We start from the raw sequence: 21,957 nt of genomic DNA, 5'->3' as shown, positions 1-21,957 counted from the left end.
TTAGCTTCTCGGTATGTTCATGGGCTTTCCTACGTGAGTCAGGGTTCGTGAAACCTGCGGCCCTGTGAAGATTTTCTACGGGGGTTGGTTTCATGCAGCGTGGCACTATCCTGCATGTTTCATTCAAGCTAATATCTACCTTTTTTCATGGGCGGATCTGCACCATACCGGGCAGGCATATTCGGCAGTTGAGAAGCACAAAGCTTTGGCTGAAGTTCTGACCACAGTAGGTTTGGCACCCCATTTGCTATTGGACAGCTTTCTTATTAGGGAATTTCGTGCTTCTACTTTTTTGGGTTTTTTTCGCAATAATATTTGTATGTCAATGTTCTGTCCAGCACCACGCCAAGGTAGTTGGGAGTATCTGTGTGTTCTAGTAATGTCCCATCCCAGGTAACATTGAGCCTGTACTTTGCCTACCTGGAGTTCAGATGGAATGCACTCACTTGAGTTTAGGAGGGCTTGGGTTTTAGAGAATTCTTTTTGTAGTAGGTTGACATTGTAGAAAGGGTGGTTTCTAGTTTCTCCTCGATGGCTTCAAACCTGTCGCCTCGAACTGTTATTGCCAGGTCGTCTGCATATACAAAAGTTTTGGTTTTGTCTGGAGTTGGTTGGTCATTTCTATATATGTTGAATAGGATACTTGGAAGGAGAGACAGCATTTGGTCATATTTTTTTGTTTTATTAGCCGCAAAATCGATTTTCGGTCACTTGGTGACCATCCTCAGTGCTGTAATATACAATGTAAATTAGTAGGTACTGGTGTCGACAAGCTTAGAGCGATCACATAAACTGCTTGTTGACACCAGTTGTATATTACAGCACTGAGGATGGTCACTAAGTGACCGAAAATCGATTTTGCGGTTAATAAAACAAAAAAATACGACCAATGCTGTCTCTACTTCCAAGTATATCCATTATCTGGTTGGGGTGCACACGACACTCCAAGGAGTCGCCAATCAATTGAATAGGATTGGCGCCAACATGCTCCCTTGGGCGAGCCCATTTTTCTGATTCCGCCATCGACTATTTTTTCCCCTCAAGCATTACAAAGAACTGTCTATTTTGGAGCAGGGATTCGATTATCTTGATTAGGCAGTAGTCTTTGAGGGTCTCGTAGGTTTTATGAACTAGTGTCCGGTGATCTACTGTATCATAGGCAGAACTTAGGTCGACTAGTGCCAGCCCAGTGATTAGTTTATTCTCAAACCCATCCTCGATATGTTCCGTCAATGCCAGAATTTGACTGGTACAGGACTTTCCAGGTCTAAAACCTGCTTGGTGTGGAATTAGCTTCGAGTCAACGATCTTCTCTATTCTGTTGAGGATCAATCTTTCATAGAGCTTAAACAGGTGACAAAAGGTTTATGGGTCGATAGCTCTTCGGAGACTCTGGGTCCTTCCCGGGTTTAAGGAGAACCACCACTTTTGACTTCCTCGACAGTTTCGGGATTTGAAAGGTTTCACGGCACATGTTAAAAAGTCCAAGTATACAGTCCCTGGCGCCAAGGCCAAAGTTTTTAATCTGTTCCACACAAATATCATCAAACCCAGCGGCTTTCCCATTCTTCATGGTATTTATGCCATTGTTCAACTCTCTCATGGTAAATGGTTTCTGGAAGTTGGTGTTTTCCGTTGGCAGTAGGCGTGTGATTTTAGTTTTCTGACATTAGGAGTTGGCCATCTGGTTTGGAGCTACGTTGGTCGGGGCCTTGCTTAGCCTTGGATCACCATCCAGTTTCTTAATCAGGTTCCAGGCAATTTTGCTACTGTGGGACATATCCATTCTTTCTAGGGTTGCTATCCACTTCTTCTCGCGTGCCTCGCTGAGGGCTGACATTAAAGCTGTGCCGCAGGTGATGGTTTCATCGCTGAATGGGTCTTCCGCGAAGAATACTTGATACTTCTCCAGGATGTGCTTTGAGGCATTTGAGAGCCCTGGGATATAGTGTTGTCTGCACCCCCTAGGAATATAGCGTCTAGATACACTGATAATATAACTGCTATGGACAGCACCTGTGAGGCAAATGTGATGGAACCATACGTGCGATGGTCGGACAATGCCTGAAACATATACTGCTTCTACTTCTTGTTTCTTGTAAATAATTTACCACAATTTTTTGCTCTCAGTTAAGTAACAGAGTGTAGGGCATTTGCAATGTCTCTCTTTTTATGCAGCTGTGAAGGACCTGTCTTATGGAGCTAGTCATGCAAGTCAAATGTAAAGAAGTCTTATTTCACTAGAAACAAGATTTTCAATCCCATTGTTGATAATTTCTTCAATTTGACCAATTCCTGCTTGAACCCTTGTAATATTTTCAGCAGATTGGCCTGCCTCATGTTTCACTGTGTTGCTCATTTTGTTTCCAATCAGAAGCTGAATCGGATAAAAAATGGCTAAAGTGACATAACAGGAGGCAGCTAATGTTAATGATTTTCCAGTTTTTGTAAAGCTGCACTAAGATGTATTACAAGAGACAGTCTGATACATCTAAAGTTTTGAAATAATAAAAAAAATTCAAATATGCTCCTTTATTTTTGTAAGAGGCACAGGATATACAAATATTAAAAATCGTGTTTTCATCTTGTGTTGACAGTTCAGGACAACTGCAGGCAAGAACCATTTTCAAATAATAAATAGCACTTATGTGTAATAGTCAGTCCCTGGAGCACAGAAATTTACTCCATGAGATTATGCCCAAACTATATTGAAAAATCGGAGAACTTGAGACACACTGACATAATCCAAATGTTTCTCTACCTGTGAATGTTGATTTCTTGGTATAGAATTGGACCTGTGTTTCAATGGTTCATCTCTTCCCTAACAAACACATTTGGGGATGATCTTGTACATCTGATCCCTGGGAAGGCTAAGAGGCCTTCTATGAAAGTTTGATTAATTTAGCTCTAAAAGTGTCCATATTTGGTGCTTTTTTTGACAAACACCAAGGCTTCAGCATAGGACTGAAAAAGCCATTCAGCAAGAGTTTCATAGACAGTATTTACTTCTGATCACCCAGAACTCTCTCTCTCTTTCACAAATAACGTGTGATCAATTTCATGCGCCAAACCTGGGGCATCCTTTCAACTGTTGAGGGAAACATTCCACGTGGGAAAAATATATCTTCCCTCTTTCCTGACGAAGCAACCATGGGTTGCGAAAGCTTGAATTTTGTGTGTGTGTGTGTTTGTGTTTGTTAGTCAAAGCATTAACATGAGCTATGTCAATATTTTTGTAAGTTGCTTCCATTGCTGATAAAAGACTCCTAATTTTGATATCCAGTTTCTGATCTCCTTTGCTGACATTCACAAGTTTTCCTGAATAATCATTTCCTGGACAGCAAGTGTGGTCGGGGTTGGATTGTAAAAAGGAATTGCTAGGGTCCCCTCTGCTTTCTCTCTACTTGTCTTGGGGTCATTGACCCATTTGTCACTTGACCAAAGTTATCTCTGAAATGAGAATGCAATTAGATAAGCAGACTGAAGTAACTGTCCTGTCTGCTTTAAACAATGTATGCATTTTTGATATAGAGGTAAATATTTTGTTAAGGTTATTGGTTCCTTTTTACCCAGTTTGAAGGCCCAGGAGCACCCCAGCCGCCTTATCCCACTGAGACCAAATTTCACACAGCTCATGTCTCCATTGAATGGAACCAAACTTTAGGATACCCAAAGAAAAATTGTCATCAGCTGTGCATATATAAATTCTAAAAATTGGTAACATAATTTTTATATGTGGGGATCCAACTAAGATTTGAGTACATTCTTAATATAGACACAAAATGTAAGTGTTTGAAAAAAATAATAACTTTGCTAATTACATATTATCATGATTATTAAGGAAACTGTGTGCTAAAAAGAGTTTTAAACATGCGTTAACAATAAAAGCAGCAGTGGCAAGTGGTCTAACTATGGAAAAAGTTCCCATATGACCATCACAGATTTTGCTGAAATTTTGTGTGAACGTTCATACATGTCCCCAACGAACACTGGTAAAGTTTTACTTTCACCAATTTACTACGTGCAGAGATACAATTGTTTGTTTGACCCTGCAGTGCAGTTATCAACAGTGCACCCCTGAGTTTTCGGAAACTTAGAGACATAACATCTTTGGCAATATTTTCTTGGAAGAAACAAAACTAGGTCATCTTGTACAACTTTTCGCACTCTCATAAGCAAAATAAAAAAATAAAAAAAAAAAAAATAGATTTCCTGTCCGATTTGCATATGGATAATTTGAAGCAAAGTCAGCGGGAAGGGGGGGGGGGGGGGGAGAGATGGACGCTCGAAAAATTGTAATAACTTACCAATACATGGTCTTAGGAATAAAAGCTCATTGTCATATCGCTTTCCAATAGAGTACAAAATGAGGCAAAAGTTGTCAATTTTTTTCTAAACATGCCAAAAATGGCTATTTTTGGACCACTTATACAAAATAGTCTTCTGCCAACTCTTTCAATCATTTCGCTTAGAAAGACTGTGTTCTAAACCCCCCTAAAACCATATTTGGTTTTGCAATGCAAGCATACTTGTATAAGACCCCACAAAAGAATAGGGTAGAGGTGCATTAAATGAGCCCATATTCCTCTGGTACTCAAATCTGATGTATTTTATTGTGTTGTACAGTTGTTTAGTACTCCCTGTGGAAGATAATATCAAAAGCCTTGATTACTAGGAAATACACTTGAGTCAGAAAAAGCTGCAGTCAAGTAGTTTTTTTGGACATTTCTGCAACATTCAGCTCTACAAAATACTTTCTATAAAAATGAAATGGAATGAGGAATCCAATAAAGAGAATAATTCTCTCTTTCTTGTGGCTCCAACAATTGGAGGTAATCAGATTTGAAAAGTGTAACTTTTGGGTTCTGTCTGATCAAAATTTCTTCCCATCAGTGACATCATCTGGGCAGCAATGTAGTTTTCCTTATGACGTTCTACAACAAATTAATGAAACCTGGAGGGGGAAAAAAAATAAATTGGTTAGCTGGAAGCAAACTTAAGCTTAGGAGCCTAAAAGAGACCCCTTCTAGTTATGGCCTCTAACACTTATAGAAATTACATGAATGCATTGGGTCTGTCCAAAAGAACAGACCGATGCATTCATTTAATTTATTCGCCTCAATGGGCAATTATTTCACCTTCTTCAATGCGGATGCACAAGTACATCCGACCTCCTACGGGAATCTCAGAGTAACAAGCATGGAGGAAATGGACAGAGACTGCAGGGCCGGCCGGGGTTGGCTGAGCAGTTCTAGGCGCTACAGTCTGGAACCGCGTGACCGATATGGTCGCAGGTTCGAATCCTGCCTTGGGCATGGATGTGTGTGATGTCCTTAGGTTAGTTAGCTGTAAGTAGTTCTAAGTTCTAGGGGACTGATGACCTCAGAAGTTAAATCCCATAGTGCTCAGAGCCATTTGAACCATTTTTTTAGAGACTGCGGATAGGTGGTGCTCAGTGGGCGTGTGGGTTGGCCATGATACGTGTCGAGATAGTCCGTGCAATTGTGGTAACACTGTGTCCCAGATGGTGCAGTGGTTAATGCCGCTACCTAGTAATCAGGACATCCTGGGTTCGAATCCCAGCGTGATACATATTTTCACTTGTAGCCGTTGAGTTCGTGTAATATGTTGATGAAGCTGACATCATTAATCCCTTTCCCTCTGTCCCTTTCCTTTCTCCCCCCTCCCCCATTCCCCCCACCTTCAATTTACTTATAATAATGTGTCATCAGCTTGGGATACTGTGCAAAGAAACCCTTATCAGGCTAGGGAACCTGTGGTAAAGAAACCCACCTGTGGCTGCTATCAGGTGTGTCCCCTTGGTGATGGGGATCCTGGTTTTCTCACTTTAAAAGGAACCAGCAGTGGTTAAGCCTTCATGGACAGTACCAACACATGTATACAATTTTTTTATGTGTACCCTAATGTTCCACATGAACCATGAATTTTGTTACCACAACGTACACTATACTTTAAATCAGAATTAAACTAGAATGTCAGTAATGTTGCACAATAAAAAGACATAATAATAATTCTGTATAACATGAATCCAATCCAAAAACATGTCAGGAGGACTGCTGAGAACTTCGCCAATTTTCACAATGTGACACTGTGACAGTGTGTAAAACCTAAGGCTATTTATACGATGTGTGGTGCAGCTATTATGCAACAATTAACAGCAACAAATTTACTACCATGATATCCATGGCCTTGGTAATTCACAGTTAAATTGTTACATTTACAACCAGTTCAATGAAGTTTTTGTAGTTATTTGGACTTTGTCTCGTGTCCTGGTCGTCAAGCTACTGTGTTACTGAGAGAGTACTAAACAATTGTGGAACATAATAAAAGACATCAAATTTGAGTACCAGCAGAATATGGGCCAATTTTCAGTACACCACTACTTCTTTGTTGTTTTTTAGGGCCTTTTACGCATGCATTTCAAAACCACGTATAATTTTTAGGTGATTTAGAACATAGTCTTTCTAATGGAGACGGTTCAAAAAAGTTTTCAGAAGACTTTTTTTCAAGTGGGCCAAAAATTGACATTTTTGACAGTTTTAGAAAAATTGTCAACTTTGCCCTCAATTTCGAAAGTATTAGAAAGAGTTAAGAGAATAAATTTTATTTTCTAAGACCTGATATTGGTAAGTTGTTATGTTCAAAGTTTTTGGTTTACCCCGCAGTTATTTTGGGAGATATAAAAAGCTAAACTCCTCATTTTTTCAAGCCTCTATTTCTTCGGCCAACTTTGCTTCAAATTATCCATGAGCAAATTACCCAGGAAATCTTTATTATTTCGCTTCAGAAAGCACAGAAATTTGTACAAGATGACATAGTATTGTTTATTTCAATAAAATATTACCAGATATATTATATCTCAAAGTTGCCAAAAACTCACATGTGCACTGTTGGTAACTGCACTGTGGGACCAAACAAATGGCTATATCTCTGGAAGTATGATCGTGAAACTTTACCAGTGTTCACTGGGAACATGTGTGATTATTCAGACAAAATTTCATCAAAATCTGTGGTGGTCATGTGGGAACCTCTAAGTCACTTGGCCTGGAATGACCCAGCAGTGATTGTACTGTCTTGCTCTCAGTTGTTATATTCAAATCATCTGGATCTGATAATTTGATGGACTTGAATGTAGTAGCCTAGATTTGTTGGAGATCAAGGTAGTGACATTGTGAATTACAAAGAGCATCTAATAGAAAATGTCACACTGCAAAGCTAATGACCAAAATTTTGTTACGTCTTGTGCTCTAAAACACATCAATAAAACTAAGTATGAAGTACTTGCAAAACTTACATCAGTAGGACAACTATTGCTGTCATTACCAGTTTAACAAGTTTTTTTTTTAAAATGTCACTTTGTTTTTGTTTGTAATTGTTAAAATGAAACAAATTGTGATGTATCACATGTGATTATGTGATTAGTTGTTTCTGTAATCACGTGTGTGTTTGTTTTATTTTTGAAATCACAACAATCTTTTTAAAGAATTGCTGGTGCTAATCGTTACCCATATAATTTACTTTCAGTTAGGAGATGTAAATGTATACACATGCAAAGCAGCTTCTGAAGAAGAGCCTTTTTATTGGACCTGTTGTTAAATATTTGCAAGTACTCTCTCAAATTTTAGTTTTTTGTTGTTTTAATGACACCAGTAATTCAATATCCTACTCTCTCTTTGAACCTGTTATTTTATCTGTTAACCAAAATACACTGATCAAAAGAAGTTTAGGAATTTGCATTAAAATTTAATAGTAATATAAGTCATAAGCCTGAAGAGTTTCATTTATGAGCATTTTATTCACATTCTTCTACTTCTCTTTGGATAAATTCCACTAAAAATAATCAGATGCTAAAATAATTGAACTTTTAGTGGAGAACTGAAGAAAAACTAGGTTCAGAATAGCACCATGCAACATGTAGAAATAGTCCTTGCAGAAAAAATAACAGCTTATTAATATTTTTTCTAACATACAGTTAACTGTTGATGTGATTTTATTGTTAATGACAATTTGGAATTAAAAAAAAAAATGTAATGAAAGAACCATTTTCTTCAGCAGTGTTGAAAAAAAACAAACTATGTGTATGTAATGATAACGCATATTAGACTGCTACCTCTTGTAATAGCCCCATGAAGATTCTCATATCATTAAATCAATAGGAGTACTGCACAATTGCTGTATTGATCACTTAGTAAAAAGCCACAAGCTGATAACCCAATGACTTTATATGATGCTTTTCTGGTACAACCTATCCTCAGATTGTCGTGAACATCTTGGTGATCAGATATATAAAGACAGTACATAAAAACAAAGGTGTCATTACAGACTGTTACATACCATCTTTATACATCTGATCATAAAGATGTTTGTAATAATCTGAGGACTGGTTCCACCTGAAACACGTCAAGTCATTGGTTTAGCAGCTGATGGCTCCTTATTTAGTGACCAGCACGGGATTTGTGCGTTACTCCTATTGAATTGCAATGTGGTCACATTCCTCCTGCTTGACTTTGTCACAATTAGAAATCATATCAGTAAACTATTTAATTTGTAGCTTACTATACTTTTGTGAACCTCTCTCTGTCCTAACATTTTCAGTACTTTTTTAATTGTGTTTCTCAGGAAATAATGAGTCCAAAGCTCGAATATAAGAACTTGTATGTTGGCTAGAAATATGTTGATAGTTTTGTATTGTGCCATAGGTATGTGTGTCGTGTTAGGCATAGGATGTTGCAAAACACACCTTATAATTCAAGTAAATGAGAGATTTCAAATATTTATCTAAATTTTTACAATTTTCTTGCTCTTTCTCTCTGAAGTATGAGCAGTTAGGATTTTTTCCTCTGTTGTTTCCAGACCAACCGAATCCCTTGTAGTTTTATTTACTTATTTTTTTCCCCCTTATGTATCACCATCTCTGCCAGTATGTCAGGAACTGCTAGCTATTGCTTTGCCATTTAAGTTCCTTTATGTTTTGTTTTGTGCCACTTAAAATTTTTTTGACTAGCTCTTACTATAGGTCACAGATTTCTTATAAATATATTTGTTTATTATGTTGTTTTATTTTCAGTTGGACACACACAACCTAATCTCGATGACCTAGGTCTTGCGTTTCGAGAAATGGGAATAAATTTGCAGGATATGGAGGATTATATTAAAAACGTGGAATCTGTACCATGTCATGGTGAAATTCCAAAGTTTCCTGTTCCTCGAGACTCTCATCTGAATTTTTTGAAACCAGGGAGCAGGGAAGTTGTTACACGACCAGTTCATGTGCATGAGCACTTACCTCCTATGTATCCTGAAATGGAAGGTGAGAATTCATTCATATCTCAGCTATAAGAGCCTGAGGCTGCACATAATTCTCATAATTTAACACTGAGAAACAAAGTCCATTTGCAAGCATTGTAAGTCCAGTGTGATGTATTGAGTGTATAGATTTGTTTTGCCAAATTTGAGATGTCTTCTGGTCTTCTCAGTTGAAGTTAAGGGAATAGTTGAACACAGTAATAATCCTGTGAAGCTGTGTATTTGACTGCTGCGCCAAGAGAGAAACAATTTTAAAGTACACCTTCAGAATGATTTGCCTAGACTCACTTTCTGCTTTAATCCGTAGCCAGACCCTATTTTGATAACTCATGAAATGCACTGTGTGCATATTACTTGAGCATGAAGCTGAATTTATGTGAAGTTACAGGTTGCAATATTGAAAGAAAAATCCAATTTCATTTTTATTGATTTACTGTCATTAGCTAGGAAGCAGAAACAAAATGTATATTTTTATGCACTAAACATTCAAAGTATCCCTTGGACATGGTACTAGTGGAACTACACCACAAATTGCGTTATTGACATTACTGAAGTATGTGTGTCTGACTGGTCAGATTGATTTTTTCCCTTTGACTACCTCCCTCCCTCCCTCCCTCCCTCCCTCCTTCTCCAGTGCTCTTTTTCCCTCACATTTCAACCGACTGAGTAATTACAGTGGGTAACACATTACAGTCATATCTAGAAGGATGCCCAGTCATCAAGATTTAGGTTTTCCTCATGGTTTCTCTAGTATACCATTATTGCATGCTGAAGACAGTCTCCCAGACTGAAAAAAGCTGGTCTAAACAGAATTTATAGGAAAGTAACTTACAGGAAAATGCATCTTTAGTTGGAGTGGGAAGTAAAGACATTTGAGAAAAGTCTCTCTTGCAGATGGAAAACTGTTCTGTCTTCAAGACAGGGTATACAGCGTATTAACACCAACATATTATAGTCTCATATTGTACGTGCACTTCCGTTGCGTGGTATAGTGAGTTAGAAGCTTATCTTTCTTCCATAATGTATGATGACTAACCCTAATTGCTAGTTGTTTTAACTAGTTCCCTCTAAAACTAAGATTGTTCTCCTTATACCCATTTCTGTGCTCTTTTGACTGCAAGACCTTCAATGCAGAAACACAGAATTGTTCTGAGCTTTTCTACTGTTTGAAGATGTTAATCCACTCTGTCTGCTTTGGGGCTGTGCTCTCATCTATTTATGTGGGATACAGTTTATGAGAGACAGCCCTGCTATCTTAGAAACATTTGTTTACTGATTATATGGCAAATGAAAGATGGGGTGGGGGGGCTGTGACTGGGCCAGTCTTGAATAGTGGCCTTGTAATCAGCATTCCAAATTTTGCAGGTGCTTGTCACAAGAATTTAATTATTGAATTACACTATATTGCCACTTAACTGGTCTGAATCAAAATACAGAGTTATAAATGAAAGAAAACTGCTACTCTAGATATTCAATGGGTCAAATTGGAGGATGTAGAGATGTGTTGGCTCTTCATAACATCAAGGAATGCGTCACCACATCTGTAATGTGAAGGTGTATTGACAATGCTGGTTAAAACAGTGGCTAGTTCTTATTATGCAACATTATTAGACCATATTTGTAGTGAGTTAACCAGAAGGGACCAATATCTGTACAAAAAAATATTGCTGTTACACCAGGACAATGTTCTTACTCCCACATTGACCATTGTGGTGGCGAAAGCACATTAGCTGTGCTTCGAAAGAGTTTCTATCCTTCCCAGTTCTCCAGATTTGTCACCATGTGACTTTCTTATCATTGCAACCTCAAAAAATGCTATTGAGGGAAGAAATTTCATTGAATATAGATGTTATTGATGCTGGAAAAGATTATTTTGTGAAGTTGGAAATATTTTTGCCTGAGGAAGTGAAACAACTGCAGTCTTGGTGGACCAAATACATTGAGCACAATTAAGCATCTGTTTTGAACACTTTTACCACTAAAGAAGATTGGTTCATGGATTGTGAACTTAGAAGTGTCATGCAAGGGAGAAAGAAATGTTTAACTGCCAGTCATTGGCAGAAAATACCATGCAATGAACCAATGAAATATTTGATAATACTGCTATGGTCCATGTTAAATTATGATATGACTATTTATGCGTCAAATAACATCAACTGAAAACGAAATTAGATGTTGCAACATGATACTTCTATAATGGAACACCATTTAAAGGACAGTAGTTGGGGATACAAAAGAATTTGGCGACTGGGAATTAAAAGTGCTTAAAGCTCACTGTCATCGACTTCGATACTGTAGCATGTGTGTATTCTCGTGGTGATGTCTGTTGATCTTATGGTGAACCAGCTAATCTGTATCTGTAGTCCACATTGCATATATGAACATTGACTAAAAGCTGTCTCACTGATTTCTCAGGCATGCCTTTCCATAATTGCCCAAAGCCCAAAGCATAATTTTTGTTGCTCTGTGCTGCTCAATTGTTGTCCTAAGGTTGACAATATAATTTAGTGAGCACATCATGTACATAATAGTACTAATCCATAATCAGGAGAGTATCAGCAGTTTTATCTGAACCACAAGCCACAGTGTGTGCTTAATGAAAATGATTATAATGAGGACCACGAAGTTTTGGAATAAGTTTATAATTGTTTGTGCCATGCATGTGGTATCTGTTCTTTATTGTAATTTTTGAGTAATTTCACATTACTTAAAATCTTTAGAACGTCAAAAGACAATAGTGTCACTAGCCTATATCTGGAAATTTTGCTAATTAACATTAATAATAAATATAATCTTAAATATAATTAATGTTTATAACAAAGTGGGTTCATTATTTTTTCATGGAAAGCAGAGTGGTGAGACTTGATTTAAAAATGGGTTAGGCCCTTGAGACTGAGTGTGGAGGTTTGTCTATAAATTTGATTTTCACCAACATATATTTTTTTCAAAACTTCGGTACTGTGCTTTGGATCCTTGTGGTTTCTAGTACCTCAATTGTTCCCAGTTCTTTTGACAGTTACTTAGGATAAGATCTTATAAGAGCTGTGTGAAAAACCACAGAACAGATAGTTAATGATGGTGATATCTGATTTTAAATCTGAAATCTTGTCAGTTTTTTTTTTTCTTTTTCATTGAAATTTCAGATGATATTCTGTGTTTGTTAAAATGAGTGTGCGGGATCCCATTATACAATGAGATCCCTTTGTAACCACACCCTCACGTGTGTGTGTGTGTGTGTGTTTGTTGTTCGCTTTGTTCTTGAAAAGGTGTGCAGCGTATTTTGGAGAGATGACATTCTGGTAGTACCAGCATAAGTGAACTTCTTTTGTTGCCGGCCTACTTTGTTGTGATTCTCTAAGTAAAATATATTTTTGTTTCTCAGTGTATGACTCTCATTAAAACCAGTTAATTTAGGAGATTAGTATTCTTCAACATATTATGGATATTTATTTTATCTGTAGCTGTTGTTAACTGTAACTTACAGGTAGTTAAGATTTCTGGGATAGCAAGCTCTTCAGCAAATTTCACTCTTCACAAGGCCACAAATAGGAAACTTGTCCAAGTTGTTCAAGATGACAGTCACTCAACTGGTAACCCTTGGCAATTTTAGCAAGCAAGATTTTTTTTCAGTGCTCCCAATTTGTGGGCAGTTTCTTTACTTTCTTCTACTTGGACAGTGAATATTTTTTCAGAGAAAGTAATGGAAAAACTGGTATGGAGTTTTCATCTTCAAGAACCACCTGTGTCAGCTTTAACCATGTTCCACTTTAAAAAAATTATAATCTTCATGTGTGAGAGGTGGACACTGTTCTCAGTTTTAATGTTTCTTTGGCTCCATGTTGGATGAGAAAGTGGCATGAAAAGAGTCCACATGACATAGCCTATCGTCCTTAATTGTTTGTTGGGAAAGATATAATATGGAAACCCAAACTGTACATCACAACTTCAGATGCTCTTTGTTAAACCTCTTTCAGACTATGGCTGTGCTGTTTGTACATTAATAGTCCTTCTTGGGTTGTTAGCTGCCTCATGGATCATATCATGATAAAGATTATAATTAAGGATGTGTCAATTCACCAGAAGTTATTCACACTTGTACCGATGTTAGATTCACTGTGGATAGTGCCGATCATTTTTCGTTCTAGTTTTGTATTAGTGAATATGTTTCACTCGTATATATTTTTGAGAAAAAACTTCAGTGGGATTGTGAGAACCATGTATAAATGCTCCAGCACCTCTGTCTTCTCTCAGGTGCAATGCCTCATGGCGAAATATCCATACACCTCAAGTTTTTCACACAGCCACCTGTAGAATGATGATTTAGAGACAGGTATAGATGTTGGAGATACAGCGGTCTTCTCTCAGTGTATGTTGTCATCTGAATTGATTTCTATGATTCTCAGCCTGCATGGCCACTTCTCGGAGCACATAAAACTACTTGTGTCCTATAAATGTGACACCCTCATAGATCACACTTTCTACTATATATCAGCCACTTTCAATGATGTTATATGAATATGATGTTCTACGAAGTCTTTCAAAGCTTCTGGTATGATCATTGCTGTATATGTACAATTACACTAGTGTCTTAAACATTGAACATAATCAGAAAGAGGAAAATTAAGCAATCACAGTAAATGACCATGAGGATTTTACCAGTCTGCTTAGGAAAGGTGAGTCTGACCCCTAATATATTTGTCACGGTTACACTTTCATTGTAAGCAGAGTGTAATCTCTTATTTAATTTGTACTCTCTTATTTAATTTGTAATGTAATGTCACAAAGATGTGAACAGTGTCTGCAAGAGTCTACAGCTGACTCAGGTGTTGCAGTTCCCCAACAAACTATTTATCAGATTTTCAGTGCAATTGCTTTGTATGCCAGAAATCCAACAGAATGTGTTCCATCCAGAGCACTGCAGAAGAGAATCCATTCAGTGTGGAAATAGCATCATCAAGACTAGAGGGTTTTGATCTTTACAGGTCAATCCTTTCTTAGTTTATAAAATAATTATCTTCTCATGTTTGTTTGGAAGAAAAAAGGTTGCAGGTGTAATGACGGAATGTCATCCAAAGAAACTATTTTGGAAGTGGTGGAGCCCTGCTGTGTGGATGCATCTTGTTTAATGGACATGTGAAGCTGCTCACCTTCATTGGTGGTAGTAGTAATACTTCTAACACCCTAAGCTATTGCAATCATATGCACAACATCGTAGATTTTCAGTTGATCAAGACTTCTTCATGGGTAATAATACCTTTTAGCATTGATCTGCTCGAATGGATGTAATACCCTTCAGGTGATGTTATCGAACACACAAATTGGCCAGTGATGCGATCACCACATCTTACTCTTGCAGAGATTATCTAGGATGGATTAGGGAGACATTTCAACCTGTTGAAAACTCTATGAAGGGCTGTTTCAGAGCCCCATGACTCAGCTTTGTATCAGAAATTGACTGTTAAGAGTTCTTGAACAACCACAATGAGAGCATAGTGATTTGTTGCCAAGCTTTTGTGGAAACAGGGTGTGACCATATCCCCCCTAAACCATTTTGATATTGTGGAAGAGGTTATTTAGTTTTTCTACATTTTTAAAATGTGTATCTTCTGTTTCAAAACATTTCTTAGTAAATATTTTGCACACTGTTGTATACCATATTATATTGTGATTTAATTTTACCTTGCTACGTAACTCTTCTGACATTCAATCTTGGAAATATACTTTTAGACACTAGTGTAATTATGCACTGTGCTAATATTTAGAAGCTTCATGTCAAGGGTATTTGTATTTTTAACAGTCATTGAGGTTTCTTCCTATAACGTTCACAGATGTAGCCAGGGTAGAGTGGAAATTTATATTCTTTCTTGTGTTACTTGTAAAAATTAACAATTCATAGGAACTGAGAAAGGAAATCTCTTTTCATACAATATTAACATTCCACAGCTCGTGGTCTACTGGCTAGTGTTGCTGCCTTTGGATCACGGGGTCCTGGGTTCGATTCCCTGCCGGGTTGGGGATTTACCTGGGAACTGGGTGTTTGTGTTGTCATCATCATCATCATCATCTTTTGTGACCATGGCTCGATTGCACTGTGTAATGAACTAGACTTCGTAAAAATTGGGACTTTGTACGGGCGCTGATGACTGTGCAGTTGAGTGCCCAACATACCAGTCGTCATCACCATACATCATTAACAACCATGTTTGTGAACTACTTGTATATGTTTCATGTATGGAATTCATCCTTCATGCCAGTAAGAGACCTAGATTGTAATGAGCCCCACTGTTCACAATTTGTGACTGTTGTGATAAATCTATAGTACCTGTGATGGTGTGTGATCTTTCATGAGTGGTTATAACTGTAATACAACTATATGAGTTATAAACTGCTCCAAAAATCTTTTCGGCACCCTCATGGCTTGCATAGTTTGTGTATGTTTGACCTCTTTCTCAGTATTCTTTTCAGTCCGGGAAATCAGTATGTACATCCACTTGTTTATTGGAGGTAAAAGTAAGTCTGAATTCTCAGTGTTGTTCAGTAGATTGTGGTGTGTCTCCAGTTGTGAACAAGACAATGTGGCTTGTGTGCACGGTCCTGTCTGTCAACATAACTCTAAGGATAATTTCAAGTTTGGACTGTGTGAGGATAGTTTCTTTATAGCAAGAAGGGTTGTTAACACAGGAAACCGGCCACCGAATTGGTGAACACCACAATGACATCATTTGAATGTTCAGCCACTGTTGTGACACACAAAATGTTAATGATGTGCTTTCTATTGATCTGTAGTTAACAGTACCAGCTGGTCACAACATGTTATGCTGCATAAGTAACCCAAGGAGAAAACAATAAAATGTGTGCCGCCTTCATAGACAACTGGAAGGGTTGTGTAGATACAGTTGGTATACAACAGTATCTCCACACAGTCAGTTTGGTATCTAGATGTTCACTGTGAAAAATAAAACAAATCCCCAAGTATATGCTGTGTGAAAGAGGTGGGCAAGGGAGTGGTTAGAATGGAAACTGGGTCAATGTTGTTGGGTTCTTTTCTCTGGCGAGACGCAAGATTTTTTTTTGGCACCTGATATTTGTATAAGCGTTTGATGGAGGCAGGTGCATGCTGTCCCAAGGATTCAGCATGGAGGTGGGTTAGCCATGTATTGGTTTCGTATCCTGTACCAATGTCAGGTGTGTCTTATTGGTATTTAGATTAATTTGAAATCTATTTAGTGTCAGGATAGGATTCTTCAACCTATTGTCTAGCCCTACAGTTAACATTTTAGTGATAGGCATGTTTCTCCCGATGATGATGCACTAGCACACTGTGCCCACCCTGTACAGGAGGCAGTAATCAACAGAATGGAGAAATGTTCAGTGTTTGATGACATGAACCTACTTAAGCATGCTTAGGCAGAGTTGAAAGTTGTAGTGAATCAACACAGAAACCTTCAACCCACTCATACACACAGGCCTGAGCTCACCCACTCACAAATGCACACATACGCCCCCCCCCCCCCCCCCCTCACACACACACACACACACACACACACACACACACACACACATGTAAATTATTAGAGTTGTGATTCATTGTGACAAGTGGAACCGCCACCAGAGTCCAATAGCATTGTTTGTGTTTAATGTTGTTACCGGGTCTGTTGGAGTATATAAGGTGCCTGAACATGAAGGATACGGAGATTCTGTGTACTGGGGTGAAACAGTATTATCAGCACATTAGAGAGTTTGCAAGTGGCCTCATTGCAGGTTTCCATTTATCTGCCTAATTGAATTTTGCAGTGTTCAGGTTTGTAAAACATTTGGATGTGATGGCAGCCTGATGTTGGACCGCATGGGAACATGATGGCAAGCATACTCGTCTTGAAGGTGACAGTTGACCATGTTTCATCACCACAAGGGAGGATCACCGTATCATGCACTAAATACCTTGTAACCCCTTCACATCTGTACCTGCTGTCAGTTAATAAGTAACAGTCTCCCTGCAGCATTCTGTGTCATCCCATACCATTGCTCGGTGACTAGCAAAGCCAAAATAGGGAATTACCATCCAAAGCGTAGGCTGCCGTTAATGCCACAACACAAACCATTGTGTTTGGAATGGTGCTGTGACCTGGAAACATGGACTGCTGACAAATTGAATTACATTGTGTTCAGCAATAAGTTGTGGTCCTGCACCACCCCAGATGAGTGGCCCTGCACTACCTGAGGGAACTAGACAGCACAGTGGTACGTCACAGACATTCTCTTGTGATATCTCTCATGCAACAGTATAGGGGTACCATATTTCAACAGGATAATGCTTGTCCACACATGGGAACATGCCTGAATCAAATGTCTTTGTGATGTTGTACTTCTATGGCCAACAAGATCCCCAGATCTGTTAACGATATAACATATGGAACCAGCTCAGAAATCAACTTTGTCCCAGTGTCAGTACCCATGATAGGATCAGTTAATACTGTTGCAGACAAGTTTGCCTCAGGAGAGGATAACAACAGCTTTACGACACCCTTCCCAAACAGATTTGTACATGCATCCATGAGGTGGTGTAGCATCATATTGACAAGTGGACTCATACTACAAAGTTCTTTGTCAGTATGGCTGGATATTGTAACCACTGAAACAATATTATGCACTCCCTCAAACTGTGAAACTTCATTTCATTTCCCCTGCCCCCTCCCCCTCCTCTTGGGTGCTTCACTTTTTTTGTTAGGTAGTGTATTTACTAGCTGCATAAAATATAGTGCTTCTTTCCTTTCTCTATCATTGCATTGCTTGTAGTTTTGATTCATTGTTCAAGTAGGAAAACCAGTTTCAATTGTGCTGGCATGTGCTCAGTCTGTTCTTCAAGTGCCGCAGAGAAACAGGATGAAACCTTCTGGCCGATTAAAACAATTTGTCAGACCAAGACTTGAACTCGGGACCTTGCCTTTTGATGGCAGTGCTCTTTATCAACTGAGCTACCCAGGCATGATCATTGATATGTTGTCACAGCTTAATTTTTGCCAGTATGTCTTTCCTATTTCAAAAACTTCAAAGAAGTTCTCCTGCATTCATTTCTGTACTGTCACTACTGACAAGAAGGACCACATGTGACTTAACGACGGCCTGAGGATTGTTTCCAGAATGAATCTTTCACTTTCATTTCAGATTATTGTAGAAGTTATAGATTGCCAGGTGATAATTTTAGTTCCTGCCGACAAGGTTTTATTTTTTCCAGCCAAGCTTCATGCATAATGTCAAACATTACTTTAATAAATGAAATGTTAGTTGACAAATCTGAAAACGAAACACTAGTTCTTATGTAATATCCCATTCACTTCAACTTGATTAATTAAATGTTTCACTCTTAGTTGTTAAAATTCTTACATTAGAAGAACTGATATAACTGCCGGCCTATGTTTAAGCACTCTTGTCTGGCCCAGAGAAATCACAGAGCTGACTGTGAATTATGACCATGTAAATATACTATAAACACAATATTGTCAAGTTACATGTCTCATGTCTAAATTACGGTGAACTTGCAGTTACGTCCTGTCACCTAATCATGTGTTGAGGTATGGTAGTTTAAAAACAGACCTTATTTAGAAGCATGTTTTTGCAGCTTTATACTACTTACGACTAAACAAATGAAAGCATGAATTTTGAGGTGCAAAGAATTTCGTAACTTTTTTGTCTAAAGTTTATTTTTACTAATACACATTTCAGTGAGGGACTATTAAACATAAATAGAGCATGTTCGCACAGTTGTTAGTGTTTGAGTTTTCTGTTAGTTTCGCTGAACCGACTAATGTGAGTGCTAGGGTAATTTCTTTTAAAAGGACATGGCTAATCCCTGCCATCAATCTATGCCATATCCCAACAAATATCCTGTCTCCAATTACCTTGTTATTGACATGATGTTAAACCAAAGCCTTTTTTTATTGTAAACCATAAAAGGACAAATGGTGGTGTTGTAATAGATGAAATAAAACTTAACATGTTATTTGTGATCATGTTTATAATGTACTGAGTTGCACCAGTTTTCAATATCTGTTTACTATTATTGATATTTGTGAAGCTTTAATGAAATTTTTGAACTTTTATATTGCACTAAAAATACAGGCTAGCTTAATTCTGTAAGTTGTTGATTAACCAGTTGTGTAATTTTAGGTTTGTAGCTATTATCCTAGTAGGTACAGGGAACTTTCCAGTATCTGATAACTTTGATTATGTAAAGAATGCAAAGCCATTTTTTGGTTAGGTTTCTAACAAAAGTGTCAAATACTTTCATACTGGATTAACAGATTAGTAAATAAACTTTCATTATGTCAATGTCATTTGTAAGTTCTGCCTATAGGTGGAAGAAAACCATTAGTTGTTACTGTAATGTTACAGTATTTGTGGTGGTCTGCAACTGTGTAGTATAAACTGGCAGACTGAAGGTGCATCATTCTTACATCTCAGTCATTTTGAATCATCCCTGTTTGTTTGGGATGATACTGAAAATATATGTTGTTGTTGTTGTGGTCTTCAGTCCTGAGACTGGTTTGATGCAGCTCTCCATGCTACTCTATCCTGTGCAAGCTTTTTCATCTCCCAGTACCTACTGCAACCTACATCCTTCTGAATCTGTTTAGTGTATTCATCTCTTGGTCTCCCTCTACGATTTTTACCCTCCACGCTGCCCTCCAATACTAAATTGGTGATCCCTTGATGCCTCAGAACATGTCCTACCAACCGATCCCTTCTTCTGGTCAAGTTGTGCCACAAACTTCTCTTCTCCCCAATCCTATTCAATACTTCCTCATTAGTTATGTGATCTACCCATCTAATCTTCAGCATTCTTCTGTAGCACCACATTTCGAAAGCTTCTATTCTCTTCTTGTCCAAACTATTTATCGTCCATGTTTCACTTCCATACATGGCTACACTCCATACGAATACTTTCAGAAATGACTTCCTGACACTTAAATCAATACTGGATGTTAACAAATTTCTCTTCTTCAGAAACGCTTTCCTTGCCATTGCCAGTCTACATTTTATATCCTCTCTACTTCGACCATCATCAGTTATTTTGCTCCCCAAATAGCAAAACTCCTTTACTACTTTAAGTGCCTCATTTCCTAATCTAATTCCCTCAGCATCACCTGACTTAATTAGACTACATTCCATTATCCTTGTTTTGCTTTTGTTGATGTTCATCTTATATCCTCCTTTCAAGACACTGTCCATTCCATTCAACTGCTCTTCCAAGTCCTTTGCTGTCTCTGACAGAATTACAATGTCATCGGCGAACCTCAAAGTTTTTATTTCTTCTCCATGAATTTTAATATATATGTAGAATAAATAAATAAAATCAATAACATTGTGAAACTTAAGTTATTTAAATTGACACTTAATATTTTATATTATAGAAAGTACTAAGAAAGTACTATAGGTTAGTACGTAGTTTTGACAGTAAGATATGTGTAGTCTACATGCAAATTCTGTCCCCAATTGCTTCATTCTCAAACCTTCTAGGTGTTGCCAGTGATGTGCCCTGCAAGAAGTCATATTCCATGTGTGAGCATGTATTCCTGAAATTCAGAGTTTGTCAAAATGTATATATGGGTTGTAAGGCTTTGTAGAATTTATTACACAGTTATAAATAATATGTCAAATGAAAGAGTAACTCAATTTCTTTTGTATACCTGTGTGCAAAGGAAAGAGTCTGTAATGACCAAAAGTGACTGAAGAACATGTTGAACAAGTGACAGTCTTTCAAGCATGGTCCCAAGAAATTAGTTCAGAAGGCTTAGGCTTGTATTACCATTTCCGGTGATGTCTGTGTGGGAAACTTTTAAGGATGTGCATACAGCTACATTGTTATTGTTGTTGTTGTTGTTGGTGGTGGTGGTCCTGAATCCAAAGATGGGTATGATGCAGCTCTCCATGCTACTTTATTCTGTGCAAGCCTCTTCATCTTCGAGTAACTACTGCAACCTACATCCCTCTGAATCTGCATACTGTATTCATCTCTTGGTCTCCCTCTACGATTTTTACCCCCCACAGTACTCCAGTACTAAATTGGTGATCCTTTGATGCCTTATGATCTGTCCTACCAACCAATCCCTTGTTTATAGTCAGGTTGTGCCACAAATTTCACTTCTCCCCAATTCTATTCAGTATCTCCTCATTAGTAACATGATGTACCCATCTAATTTTCAGCATTTTTCTGTAGCACCACATTTCAAAAGCTTCTATTCTCTTCTCGTGTAAACTGTTTATTGTCTATGTTTCACTTCCATACATGGCTACACTCCACACAAACACTTTCAAGGACTTTTTGAGACTTAACTCTGTACTCCATGTTAACAAATTTCTCTTCTTCAGAAAGGTTTTCCCTGCTAGTGCCAGTCTACATTTTATATCCTACCTACTTCAACCTTCATCAGTTATTTTGCTTCAGAAATAGCAAAACTCATTTACTACTTTACGTGTCTCATTTCCTAATCTAATATTCTCAAGATCAGCTGTTTTTATTTGACTACATTCCATTATCCTTGTTTTGCTTTTGTTTATGTTCATCTTATATCCTCATCATTTGCAATTGTTACAAGCTTTAGAGCCTACAAACAATGGTTACATGCCAGC

General features: G+C 37.9%; 1 protein-coding gene across 7 annotated transcripts in view; it reads left to right on the top strand.

The window, feature by feature from the left end:
* The window catches only part of LOC126470093 (transcription initiation factor TFIID subunit 3), a 337,538-nt gene that overhangs the window by 88,995 nt on the left and 226,586 nt on the right, over nucleotides 1-21,957 (top strand). For 6 of the 7 annotated variants that reach the window (XM_050097640.1, XM_050097644.1, XM_050097643.1 and 3 more), the window contains exon 2: nucleotides 9,089-9,331. The exons of the other annotated variant lie outside the window; for it this stretch is intronic. In XM_050097640.1, the coding sequence (XP_049953597.1) occupies nucleotides 9,089-9,331 (243 nt within the window). The remainder of the gene's footprint in view (nucleotides 1-9,088; nucleotides 9,332-21,957) is intronic. 7 annotated transcript variants of the gene reach the window in all.

This window comes from Schistocerca serialis, chromosome 3 (genome assembly GCF_023864345.2).
Source record: "Schistocerca serialis cubense isolate TAMUIC-IGC-003099 chromosome 3, iqSchSeri2.2, whole genome shotgun sequence".
Classification (NCBI taxonomy): domain Eukaryota; kingdom Metazoa; phylum Arthropoda; class Insecta; order Orthoptera; family Acrididae; genus Schistocerca; species Schistocerca serialis.
This window is presented reverse-complemented; position numbering and strand designations above follow the sequence as displayed.